The sequence below is a fragment of the Lutjanus erythropterus genome, chromosome 6, assembly GCF_056507025.1.
Source record: "Lutjanus erythropterus isolate fLutEry1 chromosome 6, fLutEry1.hap2, whole genome shotgun sequence".
Classification (NCBI taxonomy): domain Eukaryota; kingdom Metazoa; phylum Chordata; class Actinopteri; order Lutjaniformes; family Lutjanidae; genus Lutjanus; species Lutjanus erythropterus.
The window spans coordinates 23,476,812-23,497,144 of NC_139322.1; the positions used below are offsets into that span (position 1 = coordinate 23,476,812).

At 39.1% G+C, this 20,333-nt stretch overlaps 2 protein-coding genes across 2 annotated transcripts in view; one reads left to right on the forward strand and one right to left on the reverse strand.

The window, feature by feature from the left end:
• stat6 (signal transducer and activator of transcription 6, interleukin-4 induced) overlaps window positions 1-9,447 on the forward strand; it is a 37,877-nt gene extending 28,430 nt beyond the window's left edge. The window contains exons 13-20 of the mRNA XM_084721252.1: window positions 4,850-5,053; window positions 5,181-5,275; window positions 5,388-5,521; window positions 5,866-6,015; window positions 6,144-6,204; window positions 6,328-6,408; window positions 7,783-7,902; window positions 8,943-9,447. Coding sequence (XP_084577378.1) covers window positions 4,850-5,053; window positions 5,181-5,275; window positions 5,388-5,521; window positions 5,866-6,015; window positions 6,144-6,204; window positions 6,328-6,408; window positions 7,783-7,902; window positions 8,943-9,012 — 915 coding nt within the window. The 3' untranslated portion in view covers window positions 9,013-9,447. The remainder of the gene's footprint in view (window positions 1-4,849; window positions 5,054-5,180; window positions 5,276-5,387; window positions 5,522-5,865; window positions 6,016-6,143; window positions 6,205-6,327; window positions 6,409-7,782; window positions 7,903-8,942) is intronic.
• A 2,165-nt stretch (window positions 9,448-11,612) lies between these two features.
• mipa (major intrinsic protein of lens fiber a) lies at window positions 11,613-18,635 on the reverse strand. The gene is made up of 4 exons (XM_084721253.1): window positions 15,988-18,635; window positions 15,415-15,579; window positions 15,212-15,292; window positions 11,613-13,989 (listed from the first exon to the last, which is right to left on the reverse strand). Exons 1-4 carry the CDS (start codon window positions 16,345-16,347, stop codon window positions 13,804-13,806), a joined length of 792 nt encoding a protein of 263 aa, XP_084577379.1. The 5' UTR covers window positions 16,348-18,635; the 3' UTR covers window positions 11,613-13,803.
• Window positions 18,636-20,333: the final 1,698 nt, after the last annotated feature.

Genomic DNA, 20,333 nt, shown 5'->3' on the forward strand with positions numbered 1-20,333 from the left:
ACCACTTTCTTAATGAGTTGCTCCTGATTATCCCAGAACCAGCTGCAGAGTGGCACAAACTACTGACTTATTAATTACTAATTACTTAACCATTATTTACAATTCTGTGCCCTCCCTCAAGTAAAGTGATACGTGATACTGAGCACATACTAAGCAGTCTGGAGGACACAGGTCATTAGTGATTCACTCCTCATTCCTTCCTTAGTAACTATCATGTTTCGATCTATTTTTATGCCATTGTCAAAAACAGAGGATTCATTGGGGTTGTACAGAGTTGATATTTGTCATCCAGGACTGACCATTATAACTTCCTCCCACAACTACAGAGACTGGCAACAGCTATCAAGTGGAATCTACCCACTCTGTGTGGTCATCTTTCATCACTAAAGGGAAAATACTTTGAGGTGAAAGGTGGTAGATAAGCATTAGTCCAGAAATTCCCCTGATATGCCTCCAGCAGGCTAGGACTTATCGGCTATGCAGCAGATAATTATGGGATTAATTTCAGTATATTAAAAGCACAATAATTCATAGTGTGGAGCAGATAAACTATATTTTGTTTTTGTTTTTGTTTTGTTTTGTTTTGTTTATAACATACCAGTATAGGACAAAAACCTCAAAATTACAAAGGGAACATACAGGGATGAGACTACAACAGAAAAAGAAAGTGGAGACAGATTAACAGAGGTATTTAAATGTTTTTTGTCTTTATACATACACCAGTAAAACAGAAACAACATAATGGTAAAACATACAGGCAATTTAAAGCATGTACTATGAGGTGCAGTGCTGACTGATTGCGAACTATAATATTTAGGAGTACAAGTAGCCCCACTTAAGAAACACCAGATTATACCAATACTGTGTCTCTTTCAGTTCAATTCAAGGTCAGCCTTTCTTTCTTGAACTTTTCAGGAGAGTCACAGGGCACATACCTGAGCTTATCTCGTTCTCTCTTTTATGGCATTCTGCAATCTGGGCACACTGTAGTTTTGTGGTACGCACCGCACCCATTCAGCCATCAGGATTCAATGACCTGCTCTAATTGTAGGTGCTGCATCACTTCCTTTAACTGCCCAATGCATTGGCAGTTGTGGGGTTTTCCAGGTCATTAAAAGTAACTTACGCTCGAGCGGTGTTAGAAAGTTTATGACCATGGATTTGGCTTCACTAATGTGGCAGTTAAACAGCTTTTTTTGTGAAAGAAGAAAAGTCTTGGAAGTCACCAGCTGATCACTTGAAATCTGCGAACTATTTTCAAGGGAGCTACCAAATCCTGCTTAATTCGGCAACAAACATGTTCTTATGTCTAGTTTTTAAATGTAATTCCTTTCAGAGCATGCTTTATTGTTTTTTTTGTTTGTTTTGCTGTACTCAGTTTTTACTATTATTTTATATATATTATTTTGTTGTGTTCAATTTGTCATCTTTTTGCCTCACTGTTTCTCTTATTCTTATAAAAGGCCTTCTGGTGACAGTGACGCAAATTAGCATTCGCTATAAACACTATAATACTTGTATTTGCTAGCTTTTTTCAGCTTATCTATGGTTTATTTTTTCTTGTCAAATAAACCATGAATAAATAATTTAGAATGGTGCAAAAAAGGTAGACAGACAGCAACATTCACAGATGGTATTTACATTAGGATACATTTTAGTGGACAAATTATCAGATATATTGTAGTATGATAACAGACCAGTGCATGGATTCAACTCAATGATTCACAGTGACTAAAACAGGAAAGTAAATTGAACAGGAGCTCAGTGGTTTAGCTGTAATTATGGCATAAAACAAAACAAGCTGACATATAAATCCTTTCTTTTGAATTGAAATATTTATTTAAAGGAATGATTCAACATTTTAGAAAATGTGCTAATTTGGTTCCTGGCAGAGAGTTAAATGAAAAGGTCGATACTTCTCTCATATCTGTCTAAAACATGAAGCTGCAGCCAGTTAACTTACTCTGTGTGAAGAGTGGAAAAAAAACACACCAGCATTTCTAAACCTGACTAACATGTTAAATCATGTTCTGTAATCTCTCACATTGCTGTTTAGTCATCTAAATGGAATGCAGTTGTTTTACTTGTTACTGACGACTCCTGTGTTTTTCCTGCATTGACAAGTCATAATGTCTGCTGTGAAGGAGGTCTGTTGCTTTTTCCATAAAGGCAATATCACACGAGGAAAATCACTGTTCAAATTAATGCAACACATGAATGTCATAGATCATGCCTCAAAATGTTTCCTGTATTATTGGTTTCTTCCAGAAGTTGCACTCTGTTGCAGTAGATGTAGGCTACAGCTTCACCGTGAGTTGCTGAAGTTGCTTAGTGGAGCATCAATCCCTTTTTCATATGAGTGAAAATAAAATGCAATTAGTTATACAGCAAACTCATATTTTTTTGGCAACTGTCTTCACTATATTTTGTTTTTGTTTTAAATCACTCTTAAGGTCTTTAGTTTTGAATAAATTAGGAAGTTTTCTCAACCTTTGTTTAGTTATACACACTTAACTACATCTGATGAAAAATAGGTATACTTTGGTTGGTTGGTTGGATAGTTGGATAGTTGTTTAGAACCAACTAAATTTAGTAGCCACCTCTCAATCCAGTTGTTTAGCCTTGCAGACAGACATTAAAGGTGGGCTGTACTATCCAATACACTTTTATATCAGATATAGTGAATATCTCCTCAGAGTCCTTTAGCTCCCTGTTCTGTGTTTGTGTTGAAAAACCCCTGGTGTTTCTACACAGCCCTGGCTCTGTAAATAGTATATAAACAAAGCGGCTCAGACTGTTTACAGACAGTTTACAGCAGGTCGTGTTTGCGCTCGTGCACAGGACACGGGGAGGAGGGGTGGAGATTAGGGAAGTGGGACTGACTGTGCATGGTTCACATCAAAAGCTAAGCACATATTCTCCTGGCACGAGTGAGTTTTTAGTAGCAGCTAGCCAACACTGACTGGCAGGCGCTGGCTGTGTGTGTGTGTGTGTGTGTGTGTGTGTGTGTGTGTGTGTGAGCCTCTGACAGCACTCACCAGAGAAGCTGGTTCCTTCTGTTTTGTCCCTCCTGTCTCTCTTCTTTCCGCTCTACATTACTCCTCCGCTCAGCAGTCAACATGGACACAGAGGCTTTTTGTAAATGGCTGAGTGCATTTGGCTCATATGTGAGTTACTGCTGCAAGCAGCTTGAGAAGTGAGAGTGGGATGAGATAATCTTAAAAGTTTGAAACATAAACTCTCTGCTCTCTTTTTCTTCCCCCAGAATCTCCAGCCTCTCTCCCCCAAAGCTCCCGGCTCTCAGCAGCTGTCTGTCGGCTGTGGGCCTCAGCTCCGCTCCAGTCCTCTCCACACTTCTATTTTTATAGCGATAAAATATTATTTTCCCCCACTTAGGCTACCTGTTACTTCTGGCTGCACATGCGCTGGATTCCACCACCATATTGCTCAGTTGTTACTGTTGTTTCTTTGGCATTGCGCCCTCATGAAGCTTCTGAAGCAGCACTGAAGGGAGGGGTGGATCTGTTTGCTATTATGTTGTGTTCGGAGTGGTTACAGGTTCTGTGTACTTAAGATAACAGTGATGATGAATCTTTCAAGGAGGCTGAGCAGTTCAGACAGCAGGTTTCCACTGCTCAGCCTGAGCTTTTATTGTCAGTGGAGCAGATATTTTGGTGTGAAGCCAAAAAGAGCTCTTTTTTAAGAAAAGTGGCAGCAGTTTAGAAGCTAGTGTAGAAGTGAGTGAATAAGTGAGTATTTGTTTTCAGTAACCATAATGTTACAAATAACTGACATGGAAATTTCAAAATGAATGAACTGCATTTACCCTGGTATAAAGTGGATGGCCACTGAGCTACAAAAACTGATTCAGGCTGAGTTGCACCAAAAAGGAGTAATTTTTAAAACAGAATAAAATATGTTGCACCAAACTTAAATGAGCATAAAACTAAGTAAGATAAAATTTAAACCTGTATTTAAACTTCACTTTAGTTTCTACTCTAAACCTAGATTAAATTGAATTCTCTTGCATCCAATTTAAACTGTGATCCAGTATTAACTTTAAACTAACACATTAAGAGGTTTACCTTTAAAAATGGCTGCCTTTTTTAGATGGAGTGAGAAAAATAATAAAAGTTGCTCCATATTGTTCCAAACAATGAAACATTTTATTAACTTTTTATCTTTTTTTTTTTAGCAGATATCCTCATATTGATTAAACTGTTTAATAACTAAACTAAACTAAACTGAGATTTTAGTTTTTAGTTGTGCAACAGAGCTCTGCTTAATTTAAAATCTGGATTCACTCATTGTAATCGTAGTTTTGCTAAACTCTGACTAGAATGAATCTTAGATCAAATTAATCTTTTGTGATGCCACCCAGTCTTAGTGAAGTTTTGAGAAATCCCCCTAAAATCTGTGAACATATATGTCAGATTGCAGATCACTTCTGGAGAAAGACACAGAACATATTCAGCGCTTATCACTCATAATACTCAAACATCAGTACAACAAACATCTCCTGGTTTATTTCATCAGATAAACTATTTTATGCAGCTTCACCAGTTTCCTCTATAGAAGTGGAGGTTATCCACCAACTTACAATAATGTGCACACAAGCTCTGTGGACATGTTTCCTGTTAGTGGCTCTCTTTGTGTCACTTAAAGTCCAAGTGTTGACTGGAAATAGGTCAGTGTGGTCTGCAAGAAATAGATTTATTGTTTTGAAATGCCAAACCACTGAAACAAAATGCCTGCAATAAACATGTATGATTCTGGTGTATTCAAACTTTATTCTATCACTCTTACCCTGGCATTATTGTAATTGCGTGCTCTTTGTTGTTGTCATCAGGACAGAGTGCCGTTCATGGTGCCGGAGCGCGTGCCCTGGAGGATGATGTGCACCACTCTTAACAGTAAATTCACCTCTGAGGTCCAGACGCAGCACAATCTGGACCAGTACAACCAGCACTTCTTGGCCCAGAAGATATTCGACAAGCCCGACTTTGCCGATGACTTCGGCAACATGTTGGTTTCCTGGGCCCAGTTTAATAAGGTACACACACACACACACACACACACACACACACACACACACACACACACACACAAGTGTAGATCCTCTCACACAGACACACAGGCTGACATACAGTCAAATCTCACAGTACCTTTCAATGTTACAGGAGGTCCTCCCGGGTCGACCGTTCACTTTCTGGCAGTGGTTTGAGGGAGTGATGGAGCTGACCAAGAAGCACCTGAAGGCCTACTGGAGTGAAGGGTGAGCAGACTCTTCTATCTCTTCTATCTACCTCTTCTATTTCAGTAGTAATTATGAGACATTTGCTACAGTGTGTTCATAACAGCGAGTTTGCAATGTTTTGCTCCGCTAGGCTAATATTTGGATTCATTGGGAAGCAGCATCTACACCTGATTCTCAAAGACAGACCCAACGGGACGTTTTTGCTTCGCTTTAGTGACTCTGAGATCGGAGGCATAACCATCGCATATGTGTCTGCTAGTGAGAGTAAGTTGCTGGTGTGGCCTCAGTTTGAGTTTGATCATGCTTAGTTTAATTCATTAGTTCTATTTTATGGTCTTTAGACCTTTGCAACAATTCTGGACAGAATTTTTAAACAATTTAATATATTGTTGAACTGACATCCATTTTAGAACAGAGCAAGCTTTTTGAAAATCACTAGAATGACCAAAAGATGTGTAGATACAGATCTTACATATGTTAAATGTCTCTCTCTCTCTCTCTCTCTCTCTCTCTCTCTCTCTCTCTCTCTCTTTCTCTTATATATATATACACACACACACACACACACACACACACACACTGACACATCAAACATTTTTTTCTCTTAGACGGGGGACAGAAAATTCAGAACATCCAGCCCTTCACCAAGAGAGATCTTGAGATCCGAAGTCTTGGTGACCGCATCCGGGACATCAACCACATAACACTCCTGTATCCAGAATACCCTAAACATGAAGTTTTCAGAAAGTACTACTCAGGTAATTGTCTTCATGGACAGAATCAGCTTTGTGTTCTGAGTACGAGTGAGAACACACAACTAATGCATGGCGTTTTTTTTTGTTTGTTTGTTTGTTTATTTGTTTGTTTCTGCTATCGTTTGAAACAGAGCCTCAGGTGCCAGCCTCTGGGGGTTATATCCCTGTGTCCCTCCATACTAAAGTCGGCACGTAAGGACCTGTTTTTTTCTTTTTTTCTTTTTGCAAATAAACCATTACTATTAAAGGCATTTTGAGAACAATGAAAAACACTGAATATAATCATGTTTTGTATGTGTGTGTGAATATATGCAGTGATTCTGGTTCAGCCTCACACCCAGGTTCCAGTCTGGCACCACTTGCTGAAAGCCCTCGCAGTAATGTCGGCTTCCCCGTGTAAGTGTCTCTCTCTTTCCATACTGTCCAACTCACTTCCTATCATTCATATTCAGCTGAGTACTTAAGTGTACCAATAAAAGCCTCAATTCTTAATCTGGTCTCATGCTCCAGTACTCTCCTACAAACTCTCCTGAAGCAGCCATAAGATTGATCAGATATTTCTCTGTATATTCTGTTTTTGTTCCAGTGTCTCACTTAAGTTATATAACACTCGTGTTAAGCAAATATTTCAATCCAAGTTGACATTTTTTGACTTGTGACATGCACCTATTCTCTATCACTTGGGCACCATTTTATTCAAATTTCATTTGAATTCAATATGAAATACTTTGTATCTTAGAGAACTTTGGACATTTGCGCTAAATTTAAAGTAAACTGTTGAACAGGTTAAGTATCCCATACAAATACTTCAGTTTTTCAGGAGTCTCTAGCAATAGTTGGTACACTTGTGCTACTTTCTTCCATTTTCATTTTATTGGCATGAACCTTGCATATGTTTTGTACTTATACTTACCTTCTAAATACTTAAAGTAGTTTTTTATAACAGAGCAGCAAAGTTATGACTTATGACACTTGAGTTCTCTCAATTGCTGCTGCTTTAAAACAGCTTTAGGTACTTGTACTTTACTTGAGTATTTTCATTTGTTGATGTTTCATACTGCCATCAAAAATTGCAGTTTACATCTGTCTGTCCAGACTTATAAAATTATTTCTATTATGACTGTGATCTTTGACCACCAAAATCGAACCAGTTCATCTTTGAGTCCAACTGCACATTTGTATCACGTTTGAAGAAATTCCCCTAAGACTTGTCTTGAGATAATTTGTCCACAAGAATGGGATGGACTTGAGGTTACAGTGATCTTGACCTTTGACCACCAAAATTTTAATCAGTTCATCCTCAAATCCAAGTGAACATTTGTATCAAGTCAGAAGAAATTCCCCTGAGCTGTTTTTGATATACGGCGTTCACAAGAATAGGATAAAACATAAAGGCATAAAAGTCATTAAAAAGGGGTTTTCAAAGTTTATCAAGAATTCTGAATCACAGATGTCCTTCATCATACAGTCATGGATGTGCACAAAAAAAATTTGACTGATCGGTCCAGTGGTACTCGAGATCAGCTCCAGACATGCACACACACAAGTGATTACACTGATTACTTGTAATTTCTTGCATTGATTGATTTCTTGGCATTATAAGGTAATGAGTAAATAATGAGGCCTTTGGTTTGTAATTTGGCCGGTGTTAGGTTTTTTACACCAAAACATGCCAGTCTTGAGTTGTTTGATAAAGTGACTGAAAATTGTATCTCACACACCCTTACTGGTCAATAATGAATCTAAGGTTCCTCCTGCTGTTTCTTTCAGGCATCAGTTCCAGCAGCCCTTCAGCCCACAAGAGTCCATTCCTCAAGACATAATAAAACCTGCTGCAAGTCCTGCTGTGGATTTCAACCCAAGCTCTCCTGTTGTCTTCTCTGAACACATGTAGGTTTTCATCTTCAGATCTGTGCATTAAATCCATTGCCATGATGTTTGCTTTTCCCAAAAATTCTTGGAAACGCTCGGAAACAGGGTTGTGCATGAGACTGACATGACACCATCATAACCGTGTTATGACACCTTTCCTTACGAATTTGACTTTTATCATTAAGTGTCATTTGGTCAGTTATGTCTTTTTAATGCAAAATTGACATTGTTTGATATGTCTTTTTTATGACAACTTGACATTAATCCAGACCAAAATGTCCATTTTTGGACAACTTAATATTAACCAAGACAACAATGTCTTTCTTATGACAACTTGACATCAATCAAGAAAAAATATCTTTCATTACACATTCACATTAATCAAGACAAAAATCCATGTTATGACAACTTGGCATTAACCAAGAAAAAATGAAAACTTGACATTAATCAAGATGAAACAAACTGTCATTTGTAGTTGGTTTTGACACTGGAACATTATAAGTGTGGAATGAATTTTTTCCTTGACCTTAAGTAAACTGGAACATTTTGGACTTGTCATAGAGATTTATTACACTGTCACTACTTTTATAATGGTCACTACCATGTCATTAGAAGTTACAAGGCCACTTCAATAATTAGGCCTGCTATTACATGGTTATGATGGTTATGTTGTCTTGGTTAATGTCAGGTTGTCTTAAGAAAGACATTAACAGGTTATGTTGTTTTGGTTAATGTCAGGTTGTTATAACAAAGACTTTCACAGGTTATGTTGTCTTGTTTTGTCAAGCTGTCATAATAAAGACATTTCAAACAATGTCAACTTTCCATTAAAAATGACACCACTGATCAAATGACACTTAATTACAGCAGTCATAAACATGTTCATGACTGTACATGCAATGCTCATACATGACAGGTGACATGTCATGGTTATGACAGCATTATGACAGTCCAATGCACACCCTTTCAAATAAAGTGTTACCACATACTTTTACACAGTGCTGAGATGCCATTAAGTGTTTCTGTGTGTGTGTGTGTGTGTGTGTGTGTGTCTTTAGTCCCTCAGATAACAACATGGACCTAGAATTTGATTTCGATCTCCTGCAGCCTCTGAGCAGCACTAATTAGGAAGCTGCATTTTGAACATCGGACAGAGACCAGAGCTGAACTCGTTTATCTGACCTTCATGAGGAAAAAAGCGCCATTGTTTGTACAGACTCCCCTCCTTCACCTTACTCATCCGTCTACAGCTTCATCTTCCCTTGACAAACAAAACAAAAACAAAACTTGTTGGAGACAAATTTGATTTCTCTGGGACTCAACACGTTGAGCTCATGATGCGCTGAAGCGGGAAATCATTTAAAGGACAAAGTTGAACTGAGAACAAACCAGAGGAAAAAGTGATGTCATCGCCGTCCGTCAGCCATCTTTATTATGAGCCCTTTCTCTTTCTGTCTCATGGTGGTAAGTTTGATTTCTGTGCTTGCCTGTTTATACTATACTCTATGCATTTTGGAAAATAAGTGATTTACTGTACAGATTACAGTGCTTTTCCAACAACGACGAAACATACAAACAGCTTGGAGTTTGGAGGTTATTTTGTGCTCTGTAGCTGTTGAATGTATATTTAGTTATGATGATGCAGGCATATTTGAATAGTATTTTCCTGTTTCCTGTCCTTGTGATTGGGAAGCTGGCCAAGCCTGAGCTATTCTACGCTCAGTCTCACAGTAACGAACAGATTAATACTTCAAAAAAATGTTTGTGAGTCTAACACGTTCTGTGGCATGGAGAGGATTAGAGCATGAAGAGGAACAATAAGCTTTTCCATCACTGTTGACTGTGAAACTATACCATGCTGATGGACACTTAGTGCAGCAGAGGGCAGAAGTGGTGATAATTGTGGGAAATGCTTTTATTATATCTGTCTACTTAAAAATTTGTGTCTATTTTCTGTTACATGTATATATTTTTAAAGCTTTTGTCAGTTAATCTCAATAATTGCTGGCTCTTTTTGTAAGTATGTATCCTACTAACTTAGCATAAATGTACTGGTTACATGGTTTAGATTCGTTATTTCTCTATTTAGATGGCCCACAAAAGAAATCCACAATTAAATCTTTGATCAAAATGATCAACAGTGTTTTTACAAACAATCTTCCTTTAGTCTTTCATGTAAATTCTCAGATTTAATTTGACTAGATTTCATTTGTTTGGGGTCTCACAGGACATGTCAATGTGGCATTTAAATGTTTTTTGTTGTTAGAGTTGTGTGATTGTAAAGGTTAAAATGCAAACACAATCAAAAATGGTAATAATGGACACTGGATAAATAAGAACATTGCTCTGACAGATGATGCAATTAATTTGCTGTGTGGGGCCTCTAAATCGAACTTAGTTCGGATTTTACCTTTTATTTGCATCTGAATGTATATCAAATCCAATTATCCCCATAAAATAACATTTACGAGACGCTTTGCACTACTTACAATCATTGTCAGTGTTGTGCATGTCATAATACAGTGGTGTGTTGGATGTACCATGTTGCATGTATGTTTGGTAGATGATAACCTTTTATATCTTGTGGAGAAATCACTCTGAGGCTACTACTACAATCCATATAATCTTTTAACCATGGTAACAAATAAAATCTCAGTTTTTCTCAAAATATGAAAAATATTTTTGTGAATTTATTTACAAGAATTAAACTGACTCCCTTAAGTCAGCCTTGGCTGATGTCACGGTGTTTATGGCAACTTCTGAAACGCTGCACATAGAGGAAATGCGCAAAATACCCCAGATATGTCCAGATATTTCAAACTATGACCCATATATGATGAAAACCATGTTGGATAGTCAGCGATCATGAGACGGTAAGATCCCAAATCCTGAGCATGTTTTATCTTATTTTATCAGAATTAGAGTTAAGATATTTTGATTCTGATATGACAGATGTTGTATTTTGAATGCCACACAGATCACATTTCTAGTGATTTGGTCATATTACAGCTAAATACTCATATACATATTCTGTATATTTCAGTATATGGCATGAGTGCATATTCTGATATTTTAATGAATGTGTGTGCAACATTATGTGTATCTGGACACAGTAGAGGGAAATGCTGGCTTATTATTTGACCTGGTATAAAACATATCAAAAACATCTCCAGATATGCTCCAGGTTCTTGAAAGAATTTTAAAAAGATGCCTCCAGATTCTGTGTCATTTCATGCAGTAAGCAGTCACAGATAAATGAATTGCAACTTTCACTGCGTCTCTTGTCATCTGATTGGCAGATGTTCATGCTAATGGTTTAGTTCTCAGAAGTAGAATATGTGATGATAATTGACGCATACATCTCAGACTGGTTTTTTGGAACCATCTGTTTAAATCTCATATTTTTCTATAGTCAGTCTAAAAGAAAACAGACAAAAAAGGGATGGGAAACAAGAATTTTAAAAGATATCTCTGGATTCTTGGGTATTTTGCGCAGTGAGCTGTTGCAGACGGATGAATTGCAACTTTCACCGTCTCTGTTGTATGACAAAAATAACCTCATGTTATTGGCAGATGTTTCTGTTAATGGCACTGGGTTTAGTTGTCAGAAGTGGAATATGTGATGATAATTATTATATTGTTGCAACTAAGATTTGTCTCTACATGAAACCATCTATTTAAATCCCAGATTTTTTCTACAGTCAGTCTAAAAGAAAACAGACAAAAAAGGGATTGGAAACATAAGAATTTTCTGATTTTTTTGACATATATAAAAATAATAAATCAGTGGCAGATTGGGAAGGTATGCCTGGTACCAAAAAGGGCTGTCCATTGAATGAGAGCATATTGGTGTGTAACATAATCGGCATCACTTCCATAATCCATCAGCCAGAGAGGAGACATTGCATAACTAGCATATTATATTTCCTGTCCATCCAGTTTCAACAATCATGAAATGATTTTTTTAAAAAAGAAAACTTTACACTGTACATCACAAAGCTTTTCCATTAGAACACAAATTCTAATTTCAACATGTCACTAAAATGTAAATTCTACTCAACCACTGCCAGGGAAATCACACTGAAGAAAAAAAAAAAGGTTATGTAGAGGAAGCAGAAAGAGCATCAGCTTACATGCCTGGTGGTGAAATGTGTCAAAATGCTAACTTATATCTCAGTGCCCCGTCCCCTTCCTTCCCTCCATCCCAGCAGCTTTAGATGTCCCCTCATTAGAGCAGAACAAAACGGCTGCCTCGTAAACAAAGGGAGGAGGTAGGGTGAATGAAGGAGGGATGGGAGAGAGGGGGGACACCAGGCCGATGTAGAGCTTCAACTTCAAAGTTCATTCTCTCTTGTGTATGAAAATAAAGGTGTACATTTATCACCCTGTACAAACACACTAAAGATTTCAGTCGCCTCGCGGTGACCTTCTCTCTTCTTGAGGGGCTTGTCCAATAAAAACTATCTCACTCCCAAAGAGCCAGCCAGCTCAGCGTAGAAAAGAGAAGGCACCAGGTGTTTGCCAACACCAGCAACAAGCCACTACACCTCATGCACTCTTTCATTTCTAACCTCGAGTTTGATGTAACAAAAGACCCTTCAGTCGTGTCAAACAACACAATTCAACTAAAAAAAAAAAAAAAAAAAAAAAAAAAACGCTTGTTCCTCTTGACAGCTTTGTCAGGTTTGCTTTCTTTGTTTTTCCATGGCAGACACGCAAAAGTAAAAAGCAAACCAACTTTCTCACACCTGTACATGAATCTGCAATAAGCACTGCTCTAAAAGCAAAGCTCATGTCAGAAAGTCTTTTTAAAATGGAACCCAACACAAATACTGTATAAGTTACCTAAATGTGGTTCAAACCTGCAGATTTCTCACTTAGATTTCAAGTAGTTTATAGCTTTGTTGAAGACTGAGCTCAAAAAAGACCAGATAGTTTTGTGTTTTGTGTTTATTTTAATATAAATATGGATGTGTGTGTGCTTCACTAGATGAGACACTGAATGAATTTGGCTTTTAGTCAAAGGCATAAGTTATTTTCATCTGATATAAAAAGGGGATCACTCTAAACATGGAATCTGTTTAACTTTTGCAGTATCAGTGAGGGTGTGGAGATCTTTCCCTAAAATATGCTTGTATGATAAAAAAAAATCATGATACAGACAAAGTATTGTGGCAATAAAAAGTGAAAAAAAAAAGATCAATTAAAACACACGCATACACATGCACAGAGACATGCATGCACACACTCACTCTCTGTCTCACGCACACACACGTACAACTGGAAAAAAAAAAAAGAATGTGAGCCAAATAAATACTGGTAAAGTACAATACGTACATGTAATTTACCCAAAAGTTCATGAAACGAAACAAAACGAAGGGAGAGATCACACTGGATCAAAATGGAAAAGCATGCAGAAGTCCACTGCTCTACTGTAGCTTCACTCCTAGCAGACTACAAAATAGGGAGAAAAACAGAAAGAGAGAGAAAAGGGGGAAGGAAAGAGAGAGAGAAAGGCCCCTGTCCTGAGCAGTTATAGCCACCTGGTCAGCCAGGAGTGACTGACTCCCCACACCACAGGGCACAGGGTGCTTCCTTCAGTGGCAAGTCTTCTTCTAACCCTCCATCTTTGTCCTACAGTCCAAGGGGGAGGAGGAGGAGGAGGAGGAAGGATGGGTAGAGGTGAAACCAGGCGACGGTGATAGTCAGGGCCGTGGGCGCCCTTTCACTGTGATTCAGTAGGTCCAGTGCTGGAATAACAAAAGGTGTTTTGGGATCTGTGTTTTAGCATGTGTGGAGGCGGGGGAGGGGAGGAGGTATGTGTGCAGAGATGGACCGGGAACTGAGGGTGCAGATTGAGGGGGTGAGGGGGTGAGGGATGATGGGGGGTCAGAAAGCCAATCTTCTTCTTCTCCAGGCTTATAGGGCCTGTGTCTTGAGCTCGATGGGCTCTCCCCGGGTCTCCTGCTGGCCCTCGGCCTCTGGGGGCCGGATGCCCTTCAGTGTGGCGAGCCTCTCGGACAGGCCGCGCATACGTGGGAACAGCATGAAGTCGTACAGCAGAGCACCCATGGCGCCACCAATCATGGGTCCCACCCAATACACCTGTCATTAACAGAAAAAGACAGAAAAGAATGTGTTTGTAGGTGGGGATGTAACAACGTTTTGCATATGAAAATCACTGGACTCTGATGATATCTATCGTGAAACTACATGGTTAATTATTTTATTATTTTTATTCATTCATTCATTCATTTTCTGTAACCGCTTAGTCCGTAAGGGTCGCGGGGCTGCTGGAGCCTATCCCAGCTCACATTGGGCGAGAGGCAGGGTACACCCTGGACAAGTCGCCAGTTCATCGCAGGGCTGACACATAGACAGACAGCCACTCACACTCACATTCATACCTACGGGCAATTTAGAGTCACCAATTAACCTAACGTGCATGTCTTTGGACTGTGGGAGGAAGCCGGAGAACCCGGAGAGAACCCACGCAGACACGGGGAGAACATGCAAACTCCACACAGAAAGGCCCTGCCCCAGCCGGGGAGCTGGGGGATCGAACTCAGGACCTTCTTGCTGTGAGGCGGCAGTGCTAACCACTGCACCACCGTGCCGCCCATTATTTTTATTTTATTTGATAATTTTTTTTGAATAGTTTTTGTTTCTCAACTGACCATTCCTGAGTCCCACCCCTTTTTTCTCAGCTCCAATAATAGTTTTGCTAACTTAGTGACATGGTCAACTTTTTCCTTTTTTGTAAGAGACATATTGGGTGACGTCTTAAGTTAACAATGTTAGGAAAACGCAAGCTAAATGTAGATTACCTAGCTAGTTAGCAAACATTTTGCTAACTAGGCTAACTTAAGATGTGTATATATGTCACTTTTACAGGTCAACCAGCTACATCTTTTAACCCTCTCTAAACTTTTCTTTTCTTTTCGACAAATAGGAGTTGAGCACATAGCATATGTAAATACAGGAAACAGGAAAGAAGAACGTTTTCCAAGGTAATAACCTTGCTAAACTGTCATTGGAGCACACAATGAGAAGGGGCGGGAGTTCGAAAGGGTCAATTAATGGCTGGCTACTTTTATTTTATTTTATTAGTGAAGGAAAGCAGAAACACTTTTATACACAAAAACTGCTAATAAAGGACATTTTTCAAGTTTTCATTTTGCTTTTTTTTCTTTCTTTTTTTGTTTTAGTATCGCTCTAAATCTTATATGATGGGTGTTTTTATTGTGGTATTATCGTACCTTGAGTTTTTGGTATAGCTACTTCCCTATTTGTGGGGTAAAAGGATTTGCAGACAGGATGATCTTACCCAGTGGTTGACAAAATTCCTGACCAGGACAGCAGGGGCGAAAGACCTTGCAGGGTTCATTCCAGCTCCGGTGTAGTACATCTGAGTCAAAGACAGAGAGAGCAGGTCAGGGTTAAGATTGTTAATGTGTGTCTGTAATGTGATACAATGCTGAGATCCAGAGTCGTTTCAAACTGTAGACCCCCTGGTTGGTGCTTTCTTACCCCAAGAAGATGCCCCATGAGCACAGAGAAGCCGATGGCGAGGGCAGCAGAGCCAAGGCGTCCATTGCGCCTCTCATCAGTCACAGCAAAGATGCAGACGACAAGCTGTAGGGTGAGGAAGACCTCCATGGTGGTGGCCATACCCAAGCTGATACCTGGCTGCAGCTGGAAGACGGAAGAAAGGGTGATGGAATTAATGGTCAGTGCAGAAAATAATGTGCTTTTAAATGGTTAGAAACTATATAACATATAGTATATATGTCACAGATACTGATTTTATGTATATATATTTATATATATACTCACACACACATTGTAATTGTTTCCTTTGAACAACCTTTTTGTCAGACTTTTCCGATTTTATGGTCAATCTATATTGTTTCTCAAGACAACATTGGCAATTATATTTGGTCTACATGCGTAACTTTAATTCTACATTGATATATGGTTAATTGTCTTAATATTACAGTCAATGTATGTGAAAACTGTAATGTAACATTTGTAACGTAGACGTCAAAGCCAGTCTACTTTAGTGATGGATGTAGTATTCCAGTGACTGGCAGGTGATCTTACCGTGTTGAGTGCCAGGTTTCCCCTCATGTTGCCGGGTGTGACCCCATAGAGCACGGCGGCACCAGCCAGCGCTCCAAGACACTGGGCCATGATGTAGAAGAAAGCACGGAACAGGGACATCTGGGAGCCAATCAGGTAGGCGAAGGTAACGGCTGGGTTGATGTGTCCTCCGCTGATGTGTCCGATGGACTGGATGAGGGTGGCAGCTGCCAGCCCAAAGCAGAAGGCAACATGGAGGACATTCTGGGGCCCGGTGGTCCAGCGGAGGGCTGCCCCCAGCCCAAAGAATACAAAGAACATGGTGCCATAGAATTCGGCGAACACTGCCCGCCAGAAAGACATGGACCTGAACTCCCACATGGTGGCAAAAGGTCAAAAAGCAACCTCTAAGCAATGGAGGGATGAAACAGAAAAACTAACTAAAAGGAGATGCTGTTTCTCCACAATAATGACTGTGTTTGTGACCAAAAAAAAAACACAAATGACACAAAAAGACTTTGCCCTCAAACAGAAACTGCCTCTCTAAAGCTAAATGCAACGACACGTAAACTCCTCAACATGTAACTCTCATGCAACCGTGAACAATCTGCTGCTCTGCCTTCTGAGTTCTGATTTCTGTCATAGAGAGCTCCTGAGTGGAGCAACACGCCAGTCTCTGTGCATCTATGTGCCAACCCCGCTGGTTGTTAGTAGAAGAACATGGATAGACAAACGTTAAGCATGTCCTGCAGACATTCAGCCTCTTTACCAGAGCAGGGGGAGCTCGGAGGCCTTTTTATAACACCCCAGGGCCACAGCAGCCCCACAGAGCCCAGGGGAGGGGCCAGCACACAATACTACAAATCAAAACAAAATCATTTAACCCTTCTCCTGCCTTGACCTCCCTCTGTCCACTCATTGTAGGAATTAATCTGAATCTGGACCTGGGCTGCAAGTTTAATAAGCGCTAATGTTGACATTTAGAATTTTTTGTAGGAAAGCAAGGAAAGTCAGTCAGTTTAAGAGGTATTTTTGACATTTTATTTCTTGTAGTAGAGATGTAGTTTTTAAATGTTTACATTATTTGAGGCATCTTGGCAGATGTGGAGCTCTAGTACCTGAGTACCATCAAGAGCCTAATCGATGTAAACAAAGTGGTAGACTGAAAATCCCCATGAGACACTGCAGTGGCCTTCATACCTGAAAATAGCAAAGCAGTGGGCATGGGGTGGGAAGAACCTGTGAGCTGGTATAAGTGGAATGCAGTGGGAGTTTTGCTCAGTTTCCAATCATTTAGACACTTTCACAAGCACAGAGTTAATGCCCTTGCAATGTCCACCTTTCACTCATTTTCCATGATTTTGCTTTCATTGTCTCCTCTGTAATGTACGGTCGACAGTTCACATTCAGTCTAATCAAAACCGCGATCACCAAGGCTCGAGCAATTTCTCAATTTCTCCACTTTGTGCTCTGGATTGGTACAAATTAGGTTTGTGGCAGCAGAACTGATTAGGCACAGTTTTACATTGTGTGTATGTGTGTGTGTGTGTGTGTAGGGCGGGTTTGCAGGCTCAGGTCGGATAAAGCGGTGGAAAATCCACGGTTGGAGAGGAAGAGGGGAGAGCAGGCCTGGCATTGAGCTTCTGCACTGGAGCATCATGCTGACCAGGGCAGCCAGAGGGACGGCCACAACCCTCTGAAAGGATTATGCTGAGCTCAATGCTTTGCTCCTTTCATGCATGGAAACAAAACGCTGGCAGTAACAGTTTCTGCTGGGTTCTATGATCTGTTTGTCTTGCCGTCACTGTTGAATCTGTGAGTTCCCTTTTCCACGGGCAAGAGTGGCTATATATACATATATATATACACACATATATATTTTGGCCTCTGCACTCATATTCCAGAGAGTTGTGCTGGAATGTCATCAGAAGAATATACAAATTTAATCTGCAGACATTTTTATGTCTCAAAGCATGTATGTCACTCTTACAAATATTCAAGTGTGATTTCTCCCAGCAGCCTGACAAGTTGCATGTTTTTTCCTCTCACATTCAAAAACCATTAAAAACACAGTGAACAAAATCTACCACCATCATATGATGAACGATGGAGCTTGTTGCTGGGAGAAAAAACTTTTTTTTTGCTAAAAATAGCATTGATCCTGTTGTCATGATTCGGACAGTTTATTAGTTTGCCAGTTGGCGCATCTCTATTGTGATGAGTATTATGTCCTTCTCATGACTCCCTGCATCAGTGGTAAGCCACCTTTTGTGGGTTTAAACCCACAGTTTAGTTTTACGGGGGAGGGTGTTGAAAAGGTGCTTGCATTGTATTTTCCTGTTCCCTGGCTCCAGACTGCTGACACATACATAATAACATGCAGTCCCTAAACATCTCACGCTGGAGTAGAAGCTGCGGCCTGCACTCTCCACACAGTGGTGAAAACATAAATCGCAGGAGGACACGTGTGGTGAAGGACTAAATCATACAGTATGAACTATGGTGACTGCAGGGGTGCTGATAAAAGAAATCTTCAGCAGGAGATATTTATAGATGTTCCATTTCCTTCAAATGATCCATTTACATGACAGGAACTACAGATCAAGTGTCTGTCACCTCTGGCAGGGTCTGAGAAAGGTCTTCAGATTCATTCATTTTAATTCCAGACGTACACACATCTTCTTTTTATGTTTTTTTTTAGTATGCGCATGATATATTTTCTATTGTTTGTATTGTTTTATTGTATATTATTTAGAATAATCAGAATCTGCATTTTATTTAATGTAAGATTGAAACACTCTTGGTGTGTGTGTGCAAATATTTTTAATACTTGTCTAATATCTTTCTCATACATTTCTCACTTAACCAAGTACTAGGGATATACTGAATAATAAGTAATATATCTATAATATATAATATGTAGAATATTTATTGTGATATTATTTTATTATTATTTTATTTCATACAAGGGCTGCTGCTCACTACTGCATTGTTTTTGTGCATAAATATTCAAATATTAAATGCCAAAGACAATTCATGCAAAGTTTTTCCACATGCTTAGGTCATGGATGTTTACTTTTGTTTTATTTTATCAAAAAAGGAAAGCAGAAGCACTTAAGTGCAGTTAAGTGGAAAAAAACAACTTCATACCAGCAAAAATACTGTACATATCAGATTTATTATTTAATAAGGGACATTTTTTTTCAAGTTGTCATATATGGCATATATTTCATTGTCTTTAATATTGCGATAAATATTGTGTTGTGGACTTTTTGTGGTTCATTCGATCCCGATTAAGCAGAAGTGTAAACAAATGTGCTACATCAAACTACTTTAAGTGACACACGTGAGGGGCTCCCCAGTACATTCTTGTAAAGAGGAAAAAACCGAGAACCTCTGATCTGTGGCTCTTTTGCTGATGAATAATCTATTAACTTTACGTATTTACAGACCAAGAGTTTCACTGCTGAATACTTCTGTGATTGTGACTGAAGGAAGTATCTAATTCAGTTGCCATGTTTTTAGAAATCACACGCAATAATTATAACCATTAATCATTTAAATTGGAAACAGCATGAAGGAATTTCAGGCTTCCATTTCCCTTTTCGCACTCAGTATGAAAGTACAGAGTAGATGGGAAGCCCCTGAAATGCCCTGTAATGACAGAGAAGTGAGAGTAGAGTGCTCGGAAACATTAGCACTACACAGTGGTTACAAATGGTCATTTCACATTTTCACAGGAACACATTAAAGGATGTGGTTCTCATTCCCCCCCCCCCCCAAGTCTGTTTTAAATACTTTATACTTGCATGTCCATATGTGAAACTGAATGAATTATAAGACTGAGTTGCAAGATTGCTGTCAGTTTAATAGAGCCAATTCTATTGATTTAAACAAAAAAATTAGAGTTTAGTCAATATGGAGGTTTTAGTTTGAAGTGATGGCTCAGGAGAGAAGTTCTAATTTCTCCTCCTTTGAGAAAAACTTGTTGGCCACATTAAAGAAGCAACTTGATTATGTTTCTCAATTCATCTCATAAAGGCCCCCATTTTAAAAAGTTAAACGTCTTCAAGTATAACTTTAAAGCTAAAACTAGATCTAATTTGCACCTCCTTTACACCTGGGATTAAAACGTGTTGTGTGTCCAGAAAAATTATCCTGATAATGAACGCGTTAATGCAATGTGCAAATACTACAAGATCAGAATGTAATCAGATCTGCCAGACCACATCTGGCGTTAGTCTGGCTTGCACTGTAGACGGGTCTTATGTAAGAAATCCAGACAACAATCTGGTAATTTATCCAGATACTGATCACATTTTAATACCAGGTGTAAATGGAATGTTGGAGTTTGGAGTTTTGGTGCA